Genomic DNA, 26,754 nt, shown 5'->3' on the forward strand with positions numbered 1-26,754 from the left:
TAAACGCAATCAATGGTAACTTGTAGTTACTACACATAAAAAATAACAAACTTACAAAATGACCTCAGGCTCATAATTTGCCAGGAAAGAAGACAGTTTTGGTAACTGGCGTTTGGCGTGTGCGTGACCACTGACAGCTTACGAAACTATATATGGTCGGCGTGCGACCAGACCGAGCCAAGCGCCATTTTTTTTAAATTGAGTTATTAGCACCAGTGGATGTGCAAACTGATAATCTATGTTCCATTAAAAAATGAAATCATTTGAACAGTTCATAGGCATGTTATAATAGAAAATCTCTGTGGCACTTTGTGAAAAGAACGAAATTGCGTTCGACCAGAGTGAACCGTAAACACAGACATGGCATCTAAAGAAAATGATTGTTTGTGGTTTAAAAGCAAACTTTGCTATTTATTATAACCAGTAACTGATTTCTCTGATATTATCCGAACCTTATCCGATCACAGACATATTTTATTCGAATACAAAACAAAAGACATTATCAAAGAAACTTTTAGAGACCCCAGAAAAAACGAACTGGGGGCTATACTATTCTTATCTATTAGCGGGAGGCAACTTCCCGAATGATATTATAACCACAAACAGAGAACTTGAAAATGTCTCTGTTCAAGTAACAAATAGAATCATCCAAGCGTATAACAACAGTTGTCCGATCAGGATTCGATCAACAAACAGGGATGTTCCATGGTGGAACACCAGACTAGATAATCTAAGGAAGCAGGCACGAAAAGAGTTTAATCGCGCAAAGCGCACCTCACAGTGGGACGCATATAGAACAGCTGTTACTACGTACAACAAAGAAAAAAGAAAATCTAAACGTAAAAACTGGAGGCACACATGCGAAAATATCGAGAGTATTCCAGTGGTTGCTAGGTTACAAAAAGTTCTTTCACAAGATCATTCTAATGGTTTAGGCACTTTGAAATATAACAGCGGAGCTTTCACTTCCACCGCCACAGAAACTTTGATGGAGGTACACTTCCCAGGATCCTCACCAGTCGTGAGCGAAAGTGCGACTTCGTTGGAATCATACACTGGATCAGAAACGACCAGCATAATTAATTCCAATGAACCCAATGAAATTGTAGGTGCAGCTGGGCAAAATATGACCAGAGAGCATTCGCAAGATCTAGCAAGTCGTATTTTTACTCACGCGAGAGTTGAATGGGCAATAAATTCGTTTGCACCATATAAATCACCAGGTTCTGACGAAATCCGTCCTATCATGATTGAAGAGGGCAAAGGAAGTTTAACCTCTTGCTTAACTGAGATGTTCAAAGCAAGCTTAAGGCTAAAATATATTCCAAAAAGCTGGCGCCAAGCTCGTGTTGTCTTTATTCCGAAAGCTAATAAAAAGAACAAAACGAGTCCAAAATCGTTTAGACCAATTAGCTTTTCGTCATTCATGTTGAAATTGATGGAAAAACTCATCGATGACTATATAAAGTCAGAAAATCTGAAGCCAAAACCTTTGAATAAATATTAATTTGCTTATCAGCATAACAAATCCACAGGAACAGCACTTCATGCACTAGTAACAAAAATTGAAAAAACATTCGAAGCCAAAAAAATTATGCTAGCAGCATTTCTAGACATCGCTTTTGATAATGCATCCTATAATTCAATGAAAGGTGTTATGATAAAACGTAACTTGGACGAAACTATCGTTGACTGGATATTTGAAATGTGACAAAAAAGAGAAATAACTTGCAATCATGGAGGCTCAACAGTCACAGTAAGGACTGCAAAAGGATGCCCACAGGGAGGGGTTCTCTCACCCCTGTTGTGGTCATTAGTGGTTGATGAACTGTTGACACATCTAGAATCACAGGGTTATGAAGTAATTGGTTTTGCGGACGATATAGTAGTTATAGTTCGTGGAAAATATGAGCATGTAATCAGAGATAGATTCCAACATGCTCTAAATTTGACTACAATGTGGTGCAAAAAAGAGGGACTTACGATAAATTCAAAGAAAACTAACGTTATTCTATTTACACGCAGGAAAAAAATCAAAATTCCTGACTTATGTCTCAATGGAACGAAATTAGAACTTTCTCAAGAAATAAACTACTTAGGAGTAACTCTAGACAGCAAATTAAACTGGAGCTTACATATGGAAAAAATAATAAATAAGGCTACAAGTGCCTTATGGATCAGTAAAAAAACCTTTGGTAACAAATGGGGATTGAAGCCAAAGATGATCTATTGGATCTATACAGCTATCGTTAGACCCAGAATAACATATGCGTCCGTAGTATGGTGACCAAAAACAAATGTCAGGTATGTGGAAGTGTTATGACTAGTTGTGAATCACCCCCATTTGGGGACAATTTGTTTCTGCGGTTCAGCAACACTGCAATTTATAACCTTTGTTCTTTTTGTGCTCATTCTCGATTATACTAGAGCAGAGTTAACACGCTAGTAAAACGTTTATCTTTTGTTTCCTTGAAAGTACCGCGTTATTTATTTATTCCCGAGTTTTTCCTTCTCTTATCCGAGTTTTCCCACGGACTGTGTTACTGTACCAGGTATCAGGGGCCCAGTATCGGAAGGAAGGGAAATCGGTTTGTCGGAAATTCCGAAGACACGTGCGTAAGTGATACAAAAGTTGTAAGATGGCGGATGGCGTGAAGGTAACCTTCGCAAAATTGAATGGCACGAATTACGGCTCATGGAAATATCGCATGACAATGTTTCTTGAGCGTGAGGACATTTTTGATGTGGTTGAGAAGGTCAAACCAGAAGAGGTTAACCCGAGTTTCGAACAGTGGAAGAAAAATGACCGCAAGGCTCGTGCGACTATCTCGTTATTCGTGGAAGACAGCCAGTTGCGTTTCGTTAAAAAGGCCGCAACTGCGCGGGAGATGTGGGAAAACCTCCAAACCTACCACGAAAAAGCGACAATCGGAAATCAAGTGATGCTTCTCCAACAATTGTGTGGGTTGAAGCTTGGTGAAGGTGGTGACGTCGAAGAACATATTGATCAGATCGAAAATCTTTATGAACGACTCGATAATGCCGGAATCGAGCTGGGAGAGCTTCTACGGATTATTATGATGCTGCGTAGTTTGCCCCCTTCATATAATAGTTTTGTGACGTCATTAGAAAATCGACCGCAAACTGATTTGACAATAGATTTTGTGGTAGGACGATTGCGTGACGAGTATCAAAAGCGAAACCATCAAGACGGTGGCAGAGTGGAAAAGGCCCTGAGAACAGAAGTTACACCGAGAGTTGAAAAGAGGTGCTTTTTCTGTCATCAGGTGGGCCACTTTAGGAAGAATTGCCGCAAATTTCTGTCCGCAGAGAACAGCAAAGCAGAACAACCGAAAAAGGTCGTTTGGGAGCAGCAAGCGAAGCAAGCTGAGGTGAAACGAGCAGGGCAGCAAGCAAAAGCAAAAGAAGGTGTTGTTTGTGGTGCGGTATGCTTTGTTGCTGGGAAAGTGATTCCTGGAGCATGGACAATCGACAGATGTTGTACATGCCACATGACAAATGATAAAAGTTTCTTCACGAACTTCAAAAGCGACGTAGTGGTAGATGTCACTCTAGCTGACGGTTCTGTAGCAAAATCAAGTGGTTGCGTAAGTGGAATTGTTTTTGGAGTAAACGGAAACGGGCAGCGTATTGCAATAACGCTAGAGTACGTTTTTTATGTACCTGCCTTAGAAGGTGGACTGATTTCTGTTCGAAAATTGGCGATTAAGGGTTTCGATGTCGTTTTCAAATGTAACGTGTGCCATATCACTTCCGTGAATGGTGACGTCGTGGCAGTTGGTGAAATATATGGTAACCAGTATAAACTTAAAACGACAGAACATTGTATGACGGTGACGGGAAATCACAGTGAACAGTGTCAGCACACCTGGCACCGACGGTTTGGCCACCGGAGCATGGATATCATGAGTGTTATCCAGGGCAAAGATCTTGTTACCGGTATGGAGATAAAAGATTGTGGGGAGCAAATAGTGTGCGAGTGCTGTCTGAAAGGAAAGTTTCGTAGAAAACCTTTTCCGCAAGTAGCTGAGCGCAAATCCAAACAACCCCTTGATATTATCCACACGGATCTTTGTGGACCTATGGAAAATCCAACACCTAGTGGGAATAATTATTTCATGACTATGATAGACGACTATAGTCGGTTTTGTGTGGTCTACTTGTTGCAGGTGAAAAGTGAGGCAGCAGATAAAATAAAGGAGTACGTTCGTTGGGTCGAAACAGCGTTTGGTAGAGAACCTAAGATTGTGCGATCTGACGGCGGTGGTGTGTATATTGGCCATGGACTTCAAGCGTTCTATAAAGCTGAAGGTATTGAGGCGCAATTTACAACTCCGTACACGCCTCAGTCGAATGGCATTGCAGAGCGCAAGAACAGAACGCTTTAGGAGATGCCGAACTGTATGCTGCTGGACTCAAATTTGCCAAAACGCTTTTGGGGAGAAGCAGTGTTGACAGCCATTTTTGTACAAAACCTACTACCCTCGAGAGTTGTTGATCGAACGCCATTTGAACTATGGACTGGTGTTAAACCGGACCTTTCCAGGCTGCGGGTTTTTGGGTGTGCTGCCTATGTGCATATTCCAGATGCGAAGCGCAAGAAATTTGATCCCAAAGCCAAGAAGTTGATTTTTCTGGGATATTCTAACTGTCACAAGGGCTATCGTTTTTTAGTGCGCGATTCATTGAGTTGAGTAATGGATCTAAACTGCAGGAGAATCAGAAAACGTCTAAGGAGACTGAGTGTGACGCAGAAAGCGAAGTGATAGAAATAATAAATAAGGGCGACAATTCGGCAGAAGAGCCGGATGAAAGTCATGCAGTTTCTTTGTACGAAGATGCGGATGAAAGCGATTTTTTAGCTTTTGAAGAGCCTTTAAGAAGAAGTGAGCGAAATACGCGAAATGTACTACCGAGAAGATTTGACGATTATATCGTCGGGCAGGTTACTCATGGCGAAGAATCAAGTGATTATTCAGAAGCGATGTCTTTAGCTGAGAGGAAGAAAGCTATGTGTGAAGAAATCGATGCTCATAAAGTGAATCAAACATGGCACTTAGTTGATCTGCCAACCGGGAAGAAGATTATAGGCGCGAAGTGGGTGTTTAAATTGAAAAAGGATGAAGCTGGTAGGGTGGTTAAACACAAAGCGCGTATAGTAGCTCAGGGTTACACTCAAACGCTTGGTGTGGATTACTCCGAAGTTTTTGCACCGGTAACTCGCCAGACTACACTGCGGGTAATGTTGGCCGTTGCTGGCAAGAAAAAGTTGGTGCTGAAGCAGTACGACGTAAAAACGGCGTATTTAAACGGTACTATCGACGAGGAACTGTACATGCGGCAGCCACCAGGCTTCGAAGTATCTGGCAAAGAGAAGATGGTGTGTAAGTTGCAGAAAAGCATTTACGGGTTGAAACAGTCGGCACGGTGTTGGAATAAGGCCCTACACGCAGTGCTTCTCGAGCAAGGCTTTAAACAAAGCAACACAGATCCATGTGTTTACGTTCGTAAGGGCGAACGTCCCACTGTTTACCTACTTGTGTATGTGGACGATCTTCTGCTAGGATGTTCGGAGGAGCAAGAGTTGGCTATTGTTTTTAAACGCTTGCGTGAGCGATTTGATATCATATCGCTTGGTTTGGTGCGGCATTTCTTGGGCCATGATATTCAAAAGGACGATGGCTATTATACGCCACGTCTAACTGCTTATACCACCGAGTTGATTAGGAAGTTTGGAATGGAGAACGCACATCCTGTGAGAACTCCGATAGATTCTGGTTACACATCGGCGAATAACAACAGTCAACCATTCGAAGATAAAACTTTATACCGTAGTTTAGTTGGAGCGCTTCTATATATAGCGGTGAATGCTAGACCGGATTTGTCAACTAGCGTTGGGCTACTTGGTAGAAAGATGCAGGAGCCGAATAAGAGCGATTGGATGGCAGCGAAACGAGTTTTGTAGTATATAAACGCAACTAAAGAGTATAAACTAAAGTTCTGTCCAGGCGACGGTTGGAAACTAGTGGGCTATTCTGACTCAGATTATGCAGGCGATTTGCGTACTAGAAGATCAACATCTGGATACGTGTTTTTCTATGGTCAAGGACCAGTATGTTGGGCCAGCAAAGCCCAGGACAGCGTGGCGTTGTCGACGCTCGAAGCAGAATACAATGCTTTGACTTTGACATGCCAGGAAGCGGTTTGGCTGAGAAAACTGTTGGGCGATTTAGGTGAACCGCAAATTGAAGCTACGAGGATCTACGAAGACAAGAAGCTGGAAAAGTTGCAAAGACTTGCCACAATTTCCATCACGGGAGCAATTCGAAGTACTCCTTCAAAGGCACTAGATGCTATGTTAAGCTTACTTCCATTGCATCTATTTGTACAATTACAAGCAGAAAAAAGCGCCCTAAGGCTACAAAGAACAAAAAAGTTCCTTGAAGGAGACCTTAGGGGACACCTCAGTATACTTGAAAATTTCAAAATCAGTGCAATGTTATCTCAGGGAGACTGGATGGATAGGCAGTACAACTTTGAACGACTATTTCAAGTGACTGAGCCAAGTCGCACTGAATGGGAATCAGGTGGGCCTAGCATTCAACCAGGCTCAATAGTGTTCTACACGGATGGCTCCAGGTTAAGCAATAGGGTTGGCGCTGGGGTGGCAGGCCCTGGAGTCAATCTATCAATACCTATGGGAGAGTGGCCATCAGTATTTCAAGCAGAAATACAGGCAATAATTGAATGCGCTACAATTTGCCTACGACGTAACTATAGACATACAAATATATGCATTTTTTCGGATAGTCAAGCTGCACTGAAAGCACTGAAATCTTTTTCCTGTTCTTCGAAATTAGTATGGTATTGTATTCAATTGCTACAGCAGGTGGCTAGAAATAGTAAAGTAAACTTATTCTGGGTACCTGGGCATTGCGGCATTGAAGGGAATGAAAAGGCTGATCTGTTGGCGAGAAATGGATCAATGCAGTTGTTCATAGGGCCAGAACCGTTTTGTGGGATCTCAGAATGTGCCCTCAAAATGGAACTTAAGAAATGGGAACAATCAATGATAGAAAACAGTTGGAAAAACAATAATTCAGCTCGACAATCGAAAAAATTTATTGCACCCCAAAAAACAGTAACCCAGCGATTGCTCAGTATCTCAAAAAAAGACTTATGTACCTTCAGTGGCCTTGTAACGGGACACTGCCCAAGTAAATATTACTTCAAACAGATAGGTAAATTGCAAAATGATGCCTGTCGCTTTTGTAACCTAGATAAAGAAACCATTCAACCTAATAGTGGTACGACACCCTGATAAGGCTTACATCAAATAGGGGCCCGCCACAAAGGATCAAATCTCTGGTCGCAGTGGAAAATGTACCCAACAGGAAAAAAAACTGATTTCTCCGCTTCGGACAGCTCGTTAATACGACTGTCATCAGAATTAGATGAATAAACAGCCAGGTAGTTTTCGTAGAGCCGAATTTCGTTTCAATGGGCAATTCACTTTTTTTTCAAGATCTTGTTGAGCCAGACCGAACCAAGTGCATTTTAGTTTTATTTGATACTAGCTGACCCGGCAAATCTCGTACCGCCGCCTTGAGTTTTATTGACTGTTGTATTGCAAAAGCTGAAATATCTAACTGCTGCTAAAAAACATACCTACGATATGTTTCGGCTCTGATTTGTTTTTAGTTTTTTTTTTCAATCCTGCGCTAGTAACATTATACGTTTTTATTTCATTGAACATTATGAAGCACCTTTCAACCATAATCAAATCATTTCAGTACATTTCTGAAAATAAACAGTCATTCTTTTAAATATTCTGAAGGAAATTATTACATTCAAAAGCTTGGCTTAATGCAAATATAGTAATACCCTTCTGCCTGGCCAATCTCACTGGAACAGATTTTATGAAAAACTTCAGAACTCTAAATAATTCAAGCTTAAAATTCGGAACATACGAAACATGTTAAAGTGGTCAAGGCGGTCCAAGCCACTTAATTATATATATTCCACAATGTCGGGGTCAGGGTCACGTGAATATGCGACATAGAGCTGTCCATGTGAGAAGCATGAATACTCGGAGTTTATGCCACAAATATCAGTGTCTGTCCTTGGGTTTTATCAATAGTCATCGCGAATGCGCGACGCACGGGAAATTGCAGACGTTTAAAATTTAACGGCAAATCGGTAGGAGTAATTGAGATGCGCGGGATTATTACGACTTCTCCTTTGTAGTTTCCTGTCAGAATTGTCGCTTCAAGGACATTTGCCACCGGGTGGTGGGAGCAATGCATCTGTTCGGTGGTAAATTTGACCTTGAATCTATGAAGTAGTAGTATTTGAAAATATTTGATTAGCATTTTTCTCTCAATTGAGTGTTTAAGTTATTATACTTTATTTTTCTTTTGTTCAAGACTCGTTTGAAGACTATGGAAACTAAGTGTGTAACTGACGATTTTCAGATATATGGGGTGTCGAACGTCGTGCATTTCGAGCTCGTCTTGTTCTCCACCGATCAACTTCCCTGCGGGACTCGTATATTTCCTGACTTTTTAATATTCTATCTTCAGTGATGCGGAGCTTGGCACTTTTATTGACCTGCTAGTACTCGTGTCCTAACTCGCAAAACTGGAACAAAAACAACGAATTTAATTTTAACTCAACGGCATGTTAAGTATTTGAACATTCCACTTACAACAACTTTAACTGAAGAAAAAACACTTCGACCACAGCAGAAATTTGTCAAAGTCAACTGGAAGATATGCAAGAATCAGTTTGATCATGTAGATTAGGGAACATTCCTTTTATAAAATACCCTTAGCGGCATCTTCGTTAGGAAAGCATTCCCAATACATGTGGAAGAAAATTATTCGAAACCAACTGAAACCTGTATGAATACTCCTCAGAATTCTTGCAAAAACACATTATTATTTTTAATCTATTATGTTTATTACGTACCGACAGTGTCTTCTTCTTTCTTGAAAAACAGTCACAGCACAAACTAACAGAAACCGACGTTGAATTTATGTGGCATCAACAGAAACCAATACGAAAAACGCATAGAACTGTTCCATAAAATATTTAAAAAAATTGAAGGCTATCGTTTAAGTACTGTAGGTGATGAAAACTTGTTTCGAATTTTTCCGATCAAAGGCAACTAAAAATCGTTACTCACTAAAGCTCACAGAAAACCTCTCAGAATCTCAGAAGGGCGGGAAATATCAAGGGTTGGTTTTTAACGTTTTATAACTTTTCCAGTTGATTTTCGTTATTGCCATGGCAATATGGTTTTGTCCTGAACAAAAATTCTCGAAAAAACTTATGGCCAACCATTTTTCGGGTATCTTTTTTTTTTTCAAACATACATGATACCAATTGTTTTTCACGTGACCATGTGACATAAAGCTGTTTTCATTCCGAGTTGTGCTCTCGTCGTGCTCGGTCGCAATTTCATTTCGATCTCGATAGTGCCGACCAGTTAATCGCCTTCAAGGTCACCGTGCATTGTATTGCGTGTGCACTGCTGCTCGTTGCCGTCGTCTATTGCAGACAAAAGAACGCATCATCGCCTATTGCTACCGTACGCCACAGACTGTACGTTGTGTCGCTACTGCGAGAGATCCAGTACCCGGCGTACTGCTGTTTGGCTGTACTGGTGCTGCTGTGTGGCTGGAGCGGCTGCAGCTTTTGCTACCGGACTCTTGTGTGAAGGACTGGAGATTGGCATCGCCCGTGCGCTGATTGCGGTGGAGAGCGGCTGCAGAAGATAACTAGTTTTTTTTTGTTGGTTTTTTTCTACAATATTATTTGTTGATTGGCATTTTGCGTGTGTGGCTTACGCGTCCAACATGGACGACGAACGCGGGGATGAAAACCCGCTCGTTCTACCGCCTAGCCCTCCCGGATACAAAGTTCCAAGGGTTAAGAATGGAACACCGCAGGAAGCTACCCATCGGCTTAAGCAGTATCCGGAGGGCAAAGCTGGTATTGGGGCTGTATTTTTCCGGCCGAAAGTGAAAGCATTGAACACAATGCAAATATGTAAAGATCTGGCACGGTTTACAGCCGTGACTGAAATTACCAAAGTACGCCCGAATAAGCTGCGTGTTTTGGTGTCCGACCTCAAGCAAGCAAATGAGATTGCTGCTTGTGAGCTCTTCACGCGGGAGTACCACGTGTTCATTCCAGCTCGCGTAGTTGAGATTGACGGTGTGGTCAGCGGATCGAGTCTGACTGTCGAGGACCTGTTGAAGGCTGGAAAAAGCCTTTTCAAGGATTCTAGCCTTGAACCTGCCAAGATACTTAAATGTAAGCAATTACATTCAGTATCGCTCGACAAGGGTGTAAAAACTTATACCCCTTCAGACTCTTTTCGCGTGACTTTCGCCGGGTCTGCTCTGCCGAGCTATGTGCTCGTGGACAAGGTGCGTCTGCCCGTGCGCTTGTTTGTACCGCGGGTAATGAATTGCCTCAAGTGCAAACAGTTGGGCCATACGGCCTCCCACTGTGGCAATAAAGCACGTTGTGGCAAGTGCGGAGAGCAACATGCGGATGACGCCTGTAATAAGGGTGCTGAAAAGTGCCTTTATTGTGGGCAGACTCCGCATGAGCTGTCTGCATGTCCCGCGTACAAACAGCGCCAAGACAAGATCAAGCGGTCTCTGAAAGAGCGCTCTAAGCCCACTTTCGCAGAAATGCTCAAAGAGGCCGCTGCCACCAAACTGGTTTCCTCGAATCTCTTCGAGGTCTTGCCATCCGATGAGTCTGATTCTGACGATTCAGTTGGGGAATCTTCTTTTGTTGAACCTGGGAAATCTAGGAAGAGGAAAAACCTTTCTTCTCCTTCCTAGGAAAGGACAGAGAAGGTCTCCATCTGAAGTGACTGATACTAAGAAACAAAAAAGTGCTGTAGGAAATCCGAAGCAAACTCCTCCGGGATTGGCAAAACTGAATTCTAGCAAGGAGTTTCCAGCACTTCCAGGAACATCAAAAAACCCAACTGTTCCTTCTTTTTCGTCCAAGATTCAGCCAGAATCTGGACTGCTGAAGTTTTCAGATATTGTGGACTGGATTTTTAAAAATTTCAACATAACTGATCCTCTTAAAAGTCTTCTGCTGGCATTTCTACCAACAGTTAAAACGTTTTTGAAGCAGTTGACTGCTAAATGACCCCTCCTTGCAGCGATCGTTTCCTTCGATGGCTAATTCATCGGCTGAGATGAAGGATTCTTTCTCTATTTTACAGTGGAATTGTAGAAGTATCATCCCCAAAATTGATTCATTTAAAGTTTTGATTAATAAGCATAAATGCGATGCATTTTTCCTCTGTGAAACTTGGCTCACTTCAAATGTAGATCTTAGCTTCCATGATTTTAATATAATTCGCCTCGACCGAGACACCCCTTACGGAGGAGTACTTCTAGGGATTAAGAAGTGCTATTCCTTCTATCGTATTAACCTCCCCACGGTCCCAGGCGTCGAAGCTGTCGCATGTCAAATGACAATACAAGGTAAAGAGCTTTGTATTGCCTCAATATATATTCCTCCCAGAGCACAGGTTGGGCAACGGCTGCTCTTTGATTTAATAGAACTCCTTCCCTCGCCACGTTTGATTTTGGGAGATTTTAACTCTCACGGCGTGGCTTGGGGTTCCCCTTCTAATGATAACCGTTCCTCTTTGATCTATAACCTCTGCGACGACTTCGACATGACAATATTAAACAACGGGGATATGACACGCGTTCCGAAACCTCCAGCGCGCCCCAGTGCTTTAGATTTATCTTTATGTTCAACACCGCTACGGTTGGATTGCATATGGAAGGTAGTCCTTGATCCCCACGGTAGCGATCATTTGCCTATTCAAATTTCAATTGATAATGGTTCAACTCGCACGCGATCAGTTGATATTCCGTATGACCTCACACGGAATATCGATTGGAAATTATACGAGGAAATGATATCAGAAGCTGTCGAGTCGATTCAACATCACCCACCACTTGAAGAATACAACCTCCTTGCGGGCTTGATTCTCGACGCCGCGTTGCAAGCCCAAACGAAGAAATATCCCGGCGTGACGATCAAAGAACGGCCTCCCACTCCGTGGTGGGACAAAGAGTGCTCCGATGTCTACACGGAAAAATCCGACACGTTTGAGGCCTTCTTTTGGGTGAAAGGTCAACCCAACGACTTTAAGCGGTATTTGGAGCTTGAGACCAAGTTCAAAAGCTTGGTCCGAGCAAAGAAACGTGGATATTGGCGCCGGTTCGTAAACGAAACGTCGAGGGAGACATCGATGAGCACTCTTTGGAACACAGCCCGAAGAATGCAAAATCGTATAACGGTCAACGGAAGCGAGGAGTCTTCAAGTCGTTGGATATTTGATTTTGCCAGGAAAGTATGTCCGGATTCTGTTCCTGCGCAAAACTTTGTTCGCGATACGTCTTCGGGCAACGATGCGATAGAATCACCTTTTACGATGGCCGAATTTTCAGTTGCCCTCCTGTCCTGTAACAATAACGCGCCTGGGTTAGATAGAATCAAATTCAACTTGTTGAAGAATCTACCCGGCAATGCCAAGAGGCGCTTGTTGAACTTGTTCAATAAGTTCCTGGAGCAAAATATTGTACCGCAGGATTGGAGGCAAGTGAAGGTGATCGCCATCCAAAAACCGGGAAAACCAGCTTCTGATCACAACTCTTATAGGCCGATTGCAATGCTATCCTGTATCCGGAAATTGATGGAGAAAATGATACTCCGTCGTTTAGACCATTAGGTCGAATCAAACGGTCTACTATCAGATACTCAATTTGGCTTCCGCCTTGCCAAAGGAACGAATGACTGTCTTGCGTTGCTTTCTACAGATATTCAGCTAGCCTATGCTCGCAAAGAACAAATGGCATCTGTGTTCTTGGACATTAAGGGGGCTTTTGATTCCGTTTCTATTGACATTCTTTAGGGCAAACTTCACCGACAAGGATTATCACCAATTTTGAACAATTTTTTGCATAATTTGTTGTCCGAAAAGCATATGCATTTTACGCACGGCGATTTGGCAACTTTTCGTATTAGCTACATGGGTCTTCCCCAGGGCTCATGCTTAAGCCCCCTTCTTTACAATTTTTATGTGAATGACATCGACGCATGTCTGGCAAATTTATGCACGATAAGACAACTTGCAGACGACAGCGTGGTCTCTGTTACAGGAGCCAAAGCTGCCGATTTGCAAGGACCATTGCAAGATATCTTGGACAATTTCACTGCTTGGGCTTCACAGCTAGGTATCGAATTCTCTCCGGAGAAGACTGAGATAGTAGTTTTTTCTAGGAAGCGCGAGCCTGCTCAGCTCCACTTACAGTTAATGGGTGAAACAATTTCTCAGGTTTTGGTATCTAAATATCTTGGTGTCTGGTTCGATTCGAAAGGCACCTGGGGATGTCACGTTCGGTATTTGATGAAAAAATGTCAACAAAGAGTGAATTTTCTCCGGACAATTACTGGATCATGGTGGGGCGCCCACCCAAGAGACCTCATAAGGCTTTACCAAACAACGATATTGTCGGTGCTTGAGTACGGGTGTTTCTGCTTCCGCTCCGCTGCAAACACCCATTTAATCAAGCTGGAACGATTGCAGTCAGAGCTGCGAATTTTCACTGTCAGCAACAGAATATCAGTTGAAATTGAAGGCTGTAAATATCGATGTCAGCACAAGCGAGCTGGGAATGAAATTACTTTCAGGTTTAATCGGTTGACAGTGGTAATACTGACTACTGCGATTTCGCACGCGCTGTGTTGTTTTAGCCTTATTATTGTGTTTGAGAAAGTAGATGCTCATTTACTTCATCGGCTTTTTGCATTGGATTGGCTCAGATCAAATATATTCAACATGTTTCTAGACAATATCATTTTTTTCGCTGACATGATTTTCAATGAGAATTGACACGGGTGGCACTCAATATCAATCTCAATCTGAGAGAATGAGATTGTTGTTGTGTAATATTCATTTTGTAGTTTCGAAATTTCGCAGCTCTGATTGCAGTATCGTTGTTTGCGTATTGCCTTAGGTTGCATGCATTCGACCCATACGATGAGTTTGGAAGTTTTGGCGGGCGTTCTCCCATTAAAAGACCGCTTTTGGGATCTGACTACTCGTATTCTCTTCAAATGTGAGGTGTTGAACCCCTTGGTAATTGAAAATTTCGATAGGCTAGTTGAACTTAATTCTCAAACCCGTTTCATGACTGTGTATTTCAATCACATGTCTCAAAGTATAAATCCTTCCTCACACACCTCCAATCGTGTCAACTTATTAGATACTTCTGTTTCTACTGTGTTTTTTGATACATCCATGATGGAAGAAACTCGTGGAATCCCGGATCATTCACGCGTGCAGCAGATCCCTAAAATATTTTATAACAAATATAAAAACATCAACTGCGACAATGCGTTTTATACTGATGGATCGCTTCTCAACGGGTCCACTGGCTTCGGTATCTTCAACAATAATTTTACCGCCTCCTACATGCTCGATAATCCTGGTTCTGTTTACGTCGCAGAACTGGCTGCAATTCAGTATACCTTAGGGATTATTGAAAAAATGCCCACGGACCATTACTTCATCTTTACGGACAGTCTCAGTTCTATTGAGGCTCTCCGATCGATGAAGGATGTAAGGCACTCTCCGTATTTCCTGGGGAAAATACGGGAACATCTGAGTGCTTTATCCGAAAAATCTTCTCAGATTACCTTAGTGTGGGTCCCTTCTCATTGTTCCATTCCGGGCAATGAGAAAACGGACACTTTGGCTAAGGTGGGCGCAACAAACGGTGATATTTATAACAGACCAATTGCCTACAATGAATTTTTAAAACTTTCACGTCAGAGTACACTTGTCAACTGGCAGGCCTCGTGGGATAAGGGAGAACTGGGGAGGTGGCTACACAGCATCATCCCCAAGGTTTCCACCAAACCTTGGTTTCGGGGGTTGGATGTAGGACGAGATTTCATTCGCATGATGTCTCGGATTATGTCCAACCACTACGGGCTAGATGCAAATCTCTTGCGTATTGGGCTGGCGAGCAGTAATCATTGCGTTTGTGGATTGGGGTATCAAGACATTGGACACATGGTTTGGGTGTGTGCTGAATTCTGCGGCGCCAGATCTCTACTTTTGGATACCCTCAGGGCCCGAGGAATACAGCCCTATGTGCCAGTTCGTGATATTCTCGCTCAGCGAAACTTACCATACATGCTACATGTTTATAACTACTTGAAAAGCATCAAGGTGCCAATTTAACAGCGAAACAAAAAAAAACCATGTTAGTTTTAGTATTAGATTTAGTTTCAGCTCGTAGTCGGCAGCGTGGGTAAAAAATTTGCCTTTAGATCATAAGATATTCCAGACCATAAGGCATTAGATTTAATTGGCTCCGTAAAACATTAATTTGTATTGTGCCGTGTCAAATGAATGTTGTGTGAACAAAAAAAAATAAAGCTGTTTATGCGAGAATATGCATGTTTTAGGTTTAATGCCACCAGTTATCAGGGCTTTGGGCGTTATCGAATATCACCCAACTGTAGAGCGCGAAGGTACATACAGACGTTTGAAATTAAATGGTAAACTGGTAGGTACACGGAGCTTCGAAATTTTCGCTTCAATGGCATTAATATTTCATCTGCTTTTTGAGGCAGATCTTCTGCCTAAGCACAGTGCAATTGACACTTCGCATGATTATAGTTTTCAATTCAACATTCAACAATTAATTGTAAATCCAGAGATTTTTAGGAATGCAATAGTGCCTATTTAACGAAACATAAAGCATGAGCAAATGTCAATGATCTAAGTCAGTGTGCATTTTAGAGAAAATTGAACAGATTGATTAGATCAGAGCAATGGTAAATTAAATCATCGCACATGTAGTGTTATTCTTGTTATTTCTTTTCATTTATCAGATAAATAGAACGATTATATGCAACTTTGCTCAAATAAGCCAGAAATTTAATTTACGTTATCAAGTATCTGCCCTTGAATAAAATCAAAGCCACGTTGAGAGTATTCACATGCATGTCGAGTTTGCTACTACCACGCTATAGCGCTTTTGCATAGAAAAGGTGTAGTAGGCAGCGAAAACGAATATCACTTTATATGTGAATCATTAACAGGTGCTATACTCAACAACGACGCCTCAATAACGACGCTACAACAGCTTGTCTACCGCTCATAGCCTGCAATCATAGTAATCTAATGACGTTGTTTTTGGACTAAAAGGCGGGAAAAGGCGAAAATGTATTTCAATTTTTTTTAACTTTATCAGTTGATTATTGTTATTTTTATGGCTTATTAACTCGTCGGAGATCAAGACAAAACAAACACAAAAAGAATCATTCAAATCCATTGGTTCTATTTGGAGTGAAACGCCGTTATACAGACACCAACTTATTTTTATTTAATAGAAGATTTTTCAAACAAAATTAATTTTTTTTTGTAACAAACGTCAGGACTGGGTTAATCTACGTTAAATCAATAAAATTAGACAAAACCCGCTTCAAAATACCACAGCATTTCATATTGATACTACCTTAACACTTAGCACTTGGTGCCAAACCAGGAAATAGAGCAACAGAAATAAAGCTTTGCTTGTCTATCAGCTGTGTAATTTTTCATACAGATTGGACTGACAGCTTGTTTAATAGTCAAGTTGATATGTTGTAGTAAATACGTTTGACCAGACCGAACTGAAGACCATTTCTTAAAATTTTTGTTCGGCCAGAGTGAACTGAGTGCATAGGTGTCAAAAATAAAAACCAAATATTTTATCAATTATTGCTAGTTTTCGTATATTTATGATAACAGGACATTCATTAAGCCCTATTCATTACGTGTTAGCATTGAATTAATGATAAGTTCAAACACGATTATTTATGGGTGGTCAAACTTCAAATGCTAATTACTCAAAACAATGTGTTTGGCGCTTGGCTCGGTCTGGTCGCACGCTGACCATATATTCCGACGACGATTATCTTCTATCGATTTAAATCGCGCGTTGAACTGAAATATTGTTTTAATTTAGTTTTCGACATGGAGAAGTCCATTGCTTCACAGTGTTGGTTATACACTAACATCATTTGATTAATGGGCCCGTATTTAGCATAATTGTTTCGTTGATGATTTAAAGAAAACAAAGTCCGAGCTCGTAAATTTCTAGAAGGCACATAAACATTGATTTTTGATAATATTTCGGGTGAATCGACACGCTGAGACACGATATCGTTAACAAATGACATAATTGCGAATTCACGAAGGGCTTTTAATGATTGGATGTCGATAAGTCTGCAGCGTTCGTCATATGATGGTAGGGGAAATGACGTCCATCGTAGATTACGAAGTGCATATAACAGGAATTGATTTTGCACTGATTCTATTCTGTCTACATGTGTTGCAGAAAAAGGAGACCATACAATGCTACAGTATTCTAAAAGTGACTTGACATAGGAATTATGAAGTGTTTTATTGTGTGGATCTTGGAAATTATAGCAGAAACGTTTTAACTGAGCATGTTACTAGCCTCATTGATAATTGTATTGTAATGATCAGTGAATGTTAATTTTGGGTCGAGTATGACTCCTAAGACCGTAACTCGTTCACATTTCTCTACTATCTGATCTCCTAAGGAAATGATAATGCTTGGTATGTTTCTTTTTCTGCCAATAGCCATCGAACTACGTTTTTTACGTTTAGCTGAAGAAGGCTTTTTGACGTTGACTAACGTCTATATCGAAGTTAGGCCCCTGAATTTGAAAATCTAGTAATTCAACCAGGGAAAACCAGAGAAAAGTGGTCAGGTTTTGAGCGCTTATTTTGCAGTCATCTATAATCAGATTTTCGAGGTTTTGGCATCAATCGATCAGAAATTCTTTTACGGTTAAATTTATGTAACAAAAACAAACTATTGTTTAAGATACACTATTTAAAAATTGGTGATTAATATCGATTGTCTAAATCATACCGCGCAGCCAATCACTACCTTTCTTCCCAAGCACAGTCGACACTAACGGATACAATCGATCTGACTTTGTTGTTATTGTTGTTGTCACTTTCTGTTTCCGCTGTTTATGCTGCTGCTAGCGGAAAAAAACCTTGCAAATATGCATCTTTTTGTTGGTGTTAATTTTACGACAGCGGCCGGCGCCCCATCATTCTGATTCCAAAACCGCACCAGTGACATGCGGACGCTAGGTGATAGCAGCTGAAAGGAGGAAATACAAAAGAGTACCGCTCATCTCGTGCCGGTTTCACCCGTAATGCTGGTGGCTTTAGTAGTAAATGGCTACTGCAAAACACTTAAATGGCTGGAATTCTGGACGGACTAACCAGGAAACTATAATCGGCAACTGGCACCTTTTGGTGCCTTGAAATTTTGGTACAGAAGCGACTAATTGAATTTCCTGTTTTACCAAATGCTGCTGCTAGCGGAAAAAACCTTGCAAAAATGCATGTTTGTGTTGGTGTTAATATTACGACAGCGGCCGGCGCAGCTTTCAAGAAACATTTGTCTCTACCATTCCATCATCTATGTAGCCCCTCCTTCTTTCTAATTATCTGACGAAGCCTTGGTATAAAACGTATCGTTCGAACATTTCACCCCATCAGTTTCATTACTAAGTCGTACCGATTACATACGGACGCTAGGTGTTAGCAGCTAAACGGAGAAAAAACAAAATAGTACCGGTCATCTCTTGCCGGTTTCACCTGTTATGCTGGTGGCTGTTGGTAATAAATAGCTACTGCAAAATACTAAAATGGCTCGAATTCTGGACGGACTAACCAGTAAACGAGAATAATCGGCAACTGGTACCTTTTAGTGCCTCGAAATTTTGTTACAGAAGTTTTGTAAAAGAAGCGTTGCAATTCCCTCTTCTATTTGCTTCAATGGAATAAAAGAATACGGTAGTCAACGTCATGCGGTCGTGTCTTGAATATCACCCTCCTACTATTTTTACACCAAATATAAAAATATTTTATCTCGTTACAAAAATTTTTTACATCATCATCGTTTTCAATTTCAATGAAAAGTTTTATGTCGTCGGCATAAATAAGAGTTTTTACATGTTCTAGAATAAAGGAAATGTCGTTTACAAACAATATAAATAGTAGAGGGCCCAAGTAAGAGCCTTGAGGAACTCCTGAGGTTTGTTGACGATCTGTCAAATACGTTTTGAGTAATTGTGAATGAATTCCAATTTTTCGTAACTTGAAGAGAAGCAGGGGTATATCAATGCACATCTTTTCAGTCAAATACTGTAACAGAAGTTTATGACCTTCAGAAGATTCGGCCAAAATACATTAGAAAGAAATGATGAAAGTTCGAAAAGCTTTAAAGTTTGCAACTATCAAAATTCTCTCTTTGATGGCGAACAGAGTAGTTTGTGTTATTTTGTGGTGATATTTAATCGTTATTTTACGTGTGAAATAGTGAAGTGATTCACGGTAGATATATTCTAACGTGTTTCGGTAGTGCATCTACACAAGGCTAAGTACAAGAACAGTTGCTTAAGCAGTTTGTTCGCATTAAAGTTTGTTTAAATAAAATCCCCCCAGCGCATTAGCTGCGGTGGTGATCATTTTTTTGCCTATCTCTTGTTTCCCTGCATGTCTGTTGGTATAGCGTCCCGTGTTAACGTGTGTTGTGTGCGATGATTTGTTCTGGCTGTGGAACGGCAATTGTCCTATCGGATTTGCCGTTGAAATGTGTGGGCTTCAACTGTGCACGTTTGTTTCACTTCAAGTGCACTGGACTCACCAAGGCAACGGCAAAGATTATAACAGATAACGATAATTTTTGCTTCAAGTGTGATGAATGTTTATCAAACCAGTGTTGTGGGGGGCAGCATTTGGTTTCGGACGTCAAGCGTATCGAAGAAGAGATGAAGAAATTATCTTCTCTCACAGATTCGGTCATTGCAATGCGAGACCAAATATCGGCCCAGATAAACAACGCGTTGAGTGCGGGTGTTGAACAGTTGAGATTAAATGTTAATGAGTCTCTTGAAAAATTATTTTGTGAGCAATTCGAAAAATTGAATAACTCGGTTTTGGAATTAAATACGCGTCAGAATTTAGCTGCGATGAACGACGCTCGCGCGCGGAATGGGCCGGTTCCTTCTGAATCGGACCAAATCGGCAAAAAGCGTAAAATTGAATATGATAACAACGATCAAAATGATGTTTTTGATGACGACGCAACATTTGCGGAAGTCGTTAAAAGACACAGTAAAAGTAAAAAAACGAGTACAAGTCAAATGATTAGTAATAGTAATAATAATAATGGTTTTAAACCGGCCAAACCTAAGACTCGTCCGGTTATTGTGAATAAACCTAAAGAGTCCAAACAAGCTTGCGAGAAAACTCGAATGTTTTTGAAAACTAACTTAGATCCAAAACACACAAAGTTAGTAATTTTAGGAACGGTAAAGATGGTTCCATTATTGTGGAATGCGCTATTGGCGAAAATGTTGAAAATGTGAAAAATGGCATTGAAAATAATCTGGGTGAAAATTACAGCGCTGTTGTCCCCACATCGGTGCCAAGATTGAAAATAGTGGGCATGAGCGAGAATCTTTCTCCTGATGTTTTCATTGACTATTTAAAGAGTCAAATTGAAGGCATCACAATAAATAATATAAAAGTAGCAAATACCTTTGAAAATCCACGCTTCACTTATAACAAGTATAGCGCGGTAATAGAAGTTGATTTAGAAGCGTATAATAGCTTATTAGCTGCTAAGCAAGTAAATGTAGAGTTTGATCGATGCTTAGTACTTCCCGCGATAAACGTGTTGAGATGCTTCAAATGTGGAGAATTTGGACACAAGAGCATGGATTGCAAAAATTGTGATTGTGCAAATTTGTTAAAGGTCAGCTGTTAGAATATTTAAATAGTAACTCGTTATTAATTCCGGAACAATCTGGCTACCGGGAAGGCCATTCGTGTGAAACCGCGTTGAACTTAGTGCTAGCAAAATGGAAAGACAACTTAGAGAATAGAGACACAATATTTGCTGTTTTTTTTTTGGATCTAAAACGCGCTTTTGAGACAATTTCTAGGCCCTTATTGTTGAACACAATCAAGCGCTTTGGAATTTCGAGTTGGTTTGAGAGCTATTTGTCTGACAGAACTCAACGGACTGTTTTCAATGATTCGGTATCCAGTCCCGTGGAGAATGATCTTGGAGTTCCACAGGGAAGTGTATTAGGGCCCCTTTTGTTCATTATGTATATAAATGACATGCGACGAGTTTTACGTTTTTGTGATATCAATCTTTTTGCCGACGACACCGTATTATTCATTGCAGCTAAGAATGTAGAAGAAGCCGTTTCACACTTGAACGAAGATTTACGTTCTCTAAACAGATGGTTGAAGTATAAGCAATTGAAATTAAATATAGAAAAAACTAAATATATGATTTTCTCGCGCACCGTTGTAAATGACGATGTCTCTGTTTTGATTGACGATGAGGCAATTGGTCGCGTTCGGGAGATTAAATATCTTGGCGTGATTATTGATGACAACCTAAAGTTCAACGCTCACATTGACAATGTCATCACAAAAATTGCCAAAAAGTATGGAATTCTATGCCGTTTGAAAAACGAATTAACGATTAGTAGTAAAATACAGCTAAACAAGTCAAGCATCTCTCCACATTTGGATTTTTGCCATACCTTTTTGTTTTTGGCCAATAACACACAATTATTGAGGTTACAGCGTTTGCAGAATAGAATAATGCGTTTGATTTTAAATTGTGATAGATTAACTTCCTCTACCTTTATGTTGGACGCTTTGCAATGGTTATCCGTGAAGCAACGAATTGTTTATTTGTCTATGGTGTTCATTTTTAAAATAATTAATGGTTTGCTACCTCAATATTTGTGTGATCGAATTGAAAGAGGAAGAGATTTTCATAGATATAACACTAGAAACGCGGATGAAATAAGAACACCTTTCTTTCTAACAAGAGCTTTTTATAAAGGTATATTTTTTTTCAATTCGATGCCAAGACATGTTAAACGTGCACCAACGCTTGCGGAGTTCAAGAGACAATGTATTTCACACGTGAAAGTTTCTGTTGTACAGAACGATAATTAAAACTTTTATAAAATGACGAGAGTTTATCTGACGAAGTTTAAACAACGGATTTATTTTGGATGAACTATTTATTTTTGGAACCTATCTATTTATTTATTGTTTTATTGAAGCATGTAACTGACGAAGTTTTTACGAACGAATCTGATTGTGTTGTAAAATTTTATTCATATTTTATATTAGATCTTTTTTAATATGTAATGTAATAACAAAAACTACTGTGTTCGTCACGGTGGTGATGATGGATTTTTTCCTTTATGTTGTTGTAGCTTTAAAAAATAATAGAAAGTGACTACACAAGTTTGAGCCTCGCGCGCGGAATTCAGATATAAATGGATTCTTTAACAATGCTTAGAGAAAAATCATGAAGTAGTTGTGGTTAGTCTGGCTGAAGGTCATGAAAACCCTGTGCTAGTTTTGTGTAGCTCTATAGCTATTCACAGGTTTACCGATGTGAATCAAATAAACAGTTTTTTAAGAAGATTATATCTGGAGGTAAATCAGTTCGTTTTTTTTTGTATAACTGATTTAATTGTGACTACATTAATTATCTATAGATAAATCGTCCAGCTCAAACCTTTGTAGGGGTATGTGGCGGGACCATCATCATCATCATCATCACCACAATAGGTGGAACTTTAGCTTTCTTCATACCGGCATTTTGCTAAGAATGAGAAGCTTCAAATTTTTGATCACCAATAGGAGAAAGTATTTCATACTTATTGCTTTTTGAATCACTCGGAGGAGAAGCCTCACGTTTTCTTGTAGCCGCATCAAAGCGAGCTTTTTTGGTTCATCCTGGCATTGCATGGCGGTTCCATTTCTACACTGGCTAGAGACAACAAATTGCACAAATATAGTTAAAAGCTATAAGCTTCATAGAACAACTATTTTGAGCAGCATTTATTCGCCATTGTCGATCAGTGTGATCGACTAATTTTGCATGTAAAAACGTGTTCACTCATATTCAGACTGGTGCTTTTCATAATACATATTATTTAACTCCTAAACCTTCAGCTTGCATCCAAATTTCACAAATTGCGTGCGTAATGTGCAAATCATTCACTTACCACTGACTCCGCTCGAGCGATTTTTAGGCATTTGACCTTTGGCAGCCAACCCCCGCCTTTATCTCTATTGGCGGTACCTGAATCACCTCAATTTTTATAACCTTGTTTTGCTCTATTTGTGCTGTATAATAAACGTTCCGTTATTGATTTTCGTTTTTTTTCTCCCAAAAGAAAGATTGGAGTAACAAATAGGCACTGGTAACGGATAGCTATCATATGTGTCACGTATCTTGTCCTTGAGGTAGGAAGTTTGACACTGCACCGAGGCGATATCATGTTTTCCGAGCACGACATCAATCGCTATAATTACCGATTGCGGTTTCAGGAAATGGAAAATAAAATTAAAAAGTGGTAAGAATGTTGATTTGCAAATAAGTTTAGATTACCAAAATATTTTATTTCGCAGTGAAATAGAACGTAGTCAGTTGGAACACAAGTTTAGTCAGCTGATGCGAGAGCGCCAAGAATGGTAAGGCTATTTCGAACTATGTTAGAGGTTTGCTCAATTTATGGTTTCAAAATTGCAGTGAAAAAGCCGCTGAACGCTCTTTGAAACTCAAGTACAAACGAATGATGGAACTCGAACGGCAGCGTTCGGAGAGGAACGAAACCCTGCTTCGTATGCTGCACAAAGTTGATCAGCAAGCTGCATCTCTAGCTTCGAAAAGCAATCGGCTCAAAATGCTTAAGGTTTGTCTAGATTATTTGAAATTTTATGAACGATATTCATTTTTATATTTTTTGTTTTCCAGGAGCAGTACGAATCATATCTCATCCGTTCCTGGTCAACACAACAAGCCATTTCATCGTCTCCACGTCAGCAAGAATACTACTTACCGCTTCAAAGCACGTCAGACACTGCCAACGCTAATTCCTTCCAGTTTCCACCCAGAGTTACAAATTCACCCAAGTCGGAATTTGTCAAGTATATTACCGACACGACTTATCTGTCGACTGCCGATTCCAGAGCGATCCCTCCTCCTATGGCTCTCTCCAACTTTATCAGCCATCAACAGCAAGAAACATTAAGAAATCCAATCAGTCGCCAGTTATTTACGCCTCAATCGAATGTTCAGACGACTACTCCGTTTCCAACCGAATATCATCCCCCATCTCAGAGTCAAAATCCACAAAATAATACTACTCCGATCTCATATCGTAGCACTGCAGTTCTACCATCCAATTCAAGAAAAAATGAACTCTCCAATGAGGAATTTATTCGATATGTCGATGACGAAATTCTTAAAGGCTCAGTTGCACAAAAACCCAGCACTACTGAAACACCCAGCATTGTGGTAGATCCTCCGTCACAACCTCCAGCAACAAAATATCCAACTGCTTATCTGGAAGACTTCAACGAAATCAACGAAAACGATGGCTTTCAGTCATCTGAGGTGAACTATGATGACTGTTCACCAATGATTGAAGAATTAGTTGATGCTACAGAACAACTAAATTTGGACTCTGATGCCGTTCATGTCGAAACAGAAAAGCTAACATTATCGCAGGAGGAAAGTACTCCTGCAGTCTTCGAGGAGGGCAGTAATAATAACTTCAACTCCATTGTCGAGCCATCAAGGATGGTAGAAAATCAAAAGTTAGAACCGACAACGGCTTATGACTCCCCACAGCAACCTGAACCGGTTCGAGCGCAGCAACCACTTCACGGTGTTGTAGAGCAGACACTTCTCGGAATGATCTCTGAGGTGGAAGAGAACTTTGTTACAATGCCAGTTTCTGAGGATATTAACCTAGCTGCTGGAACAGCTGCACCTGAAGCCGAGATTCAACAAGACTACTCTGAGGATGGCAATTATCAACTACAATACACCATGCCGGAAAATGCTAATTATCAGCCTAGTGACGTGTATCAAGAAGGTGATTCCACGGGGTGTACAGAGCAAGAAATCGCAAATGATGACTACAGTTTTGAACAGGGTAACGATGAACAACCAGCAGCTCTCAATTCTAGCTACTGGTCGACAGCAATTCAAGCAGTAAAATCTAAAACTTACAATCCAGTTATGCCAGCATCGGAGACAATTGAAGAAGTAACAAGCAGTAATGATCGTCAGTCGCCCGTAGAAAAACGTATCACACCGCCAGAATCGAAACGTAGCACTCCTTTGGGAAGGAACATGTCTTCTGCTAATTTGGAACCTGTGCCAGAGCACGAACCAATAGGTGCTGTTGATGAGCAACTAGCGGAATCAGTTGATCCAGCACAAACTGATTACGACCAGTACCAGCAAGAATACCTGCAAAACCCAGAACAATACACCTATCAGTACGATCAGGAAACCGTCGATCCGTATTACTCACAACCGCTAGCAGAACAAACAAATCAAGAAGAATCTCAGGGCTATTACGATCAAGAAAATGTGGAAAATGGCGGAACCTTAGACCCTAACCAGTATCAGCAAGCTACGGAGTATCCCGGCCCAACTCAATACGTTTTCGAGCAGGGTTTTTACGAAGAACAACAACCGGATCCGGAACAACAGCAGCAACAGTATGACCCAAATCAGCAAGAATACTATGATCCCAACCAACAGAATGACCAGCAGTATTACACTGAAGAAGAAAGTACACAACTTCAACAGCAAGAAGTCTACGATCAGACGCAATTTCAGCAGTACAATGTGAACTCTGAGCACGAACAATCGGCGCAGGAGGGAACGGTTACTACCCGAAGGCAGGAAGAGGAAAGTCCTGCACCATTGCCGGCAGATATGGAAACTCCGACCGTTGCTGACGCTGATCGCTCGACCAAAGTGTCTGATAAAGTTGAGTCGAAACCGCCACCTCAGGCTGACCATACAGAGGAGAAACATGATACAACACTTAGTTCCGTGAATGAAGACAGTGATTTTGATTTTTCCACTCAATAAATCGTTATTTGCGATGTTAGTTATCGGATTAATTGAGCAAATATGAGCTGTAATTGGGTTGCTTAGCTATATCAGTTTTTTTTTTATATCAACTGAAAGAGCTGCATTTCAATTTTTAAATCACGAATTAAAACTACTTGAAATCTGCTCGAAATAACTACAATGACAGTTCGCCCATGCAATATCAACTGTCATTCAAGCGATTTAGAGCGATTTTTATACTTTATAGAATAATCGAAAGACAACGATACAAAATTTTGAAAAATCATGTTTTGCTTGGAAAATTTCACTTTTTTAGCTGATATATAAAAATCAGAAATCCGTGAATAGCCAAACAACTCAATTCAATTATGATACTTTGTCTTAAAATATATGTTTGTAATATGACATGGAATGTTTTTTGTTGTTGTTATTGACTTAGTTATGCGTTTGTTTTTGAACTTTTCAAGTCAAGTTTGTCTAAAATCATTTAATGAAATGAAGGTCATTTTATAAGCTTGAATTATTCCTCATGAGTGGAAATGGGTTCTGTTTGACAATTACTCAATAATTCCCGTTCAAGTACCTCTCGGCTGTAGTTGCAGCTTACCAAATTAAAGCAAAAAAAATTACAGGTCCTGTGTGA

General features: G+C 40.5%; 1 protein-coding gene across 6 annotated transcripts in view; it reads left to right on the plus strand.

Annotated features, from left to right (window-relative positions):
* LOC129731263 (uncharacterized) overlaps positions 1–26,540 on the plus strand; it is a 45,076-nt gene extending 18,536 nt beyond the window's left edge. For 3 of the 6 annotated variants that reach the window (XM_055691123.1, XM_055691146.1, XM_055691131.1), the window contains exons 2-5: positions 23,410–23,589; positions 23,645–23,707; positions 23,766–23,928; positions 23,991–26,540. In XM_055691123.1, coding sequence (XP_055547098.1) covers positions 23,513–23,589; positions 23,645–23,707; positions 23,766–23,928; positions 23,991–26,129 — 2,442 coding nt within the window. In that variant the 5' untranslated portion in view covers positions 23,410–23,512 and the 3' untranslated portion in view covers positions 26,130–26,540. Of the gene's footprint in view, positions 1–15,552; positions 15,654–23,409; positions 23,590–23,644; positions 23,708–23,765; positions 23,929–23,990 lie in introns of those variants that run through there. The other 3 variants (XM_055691139.1, XM_055691160.1, XM_055691154.1) reach the window with 2 other exon arrangements.
* The last annotated feature ends 214 nt before the right edge of the window (positions 26,541–26,754 follow it).

This window comes from Wyeomyia smithii, chromosome 1 (assembly GCF_029784165.1).
Source record: "Wyeomyia smithii strain HCP4-BCI-WySm-NY-G18 chromosome 1, ASM2978416v1, whole genome shotgun sequence".
In the NCBI taxonomy this organism is placed as follows: domain Eukaryota; kingdom Metazoa; phylum Arthropoda; class Insecta; order Diptera; family Culicidae; genus Wyeomyia; species Wyeomyia smithii.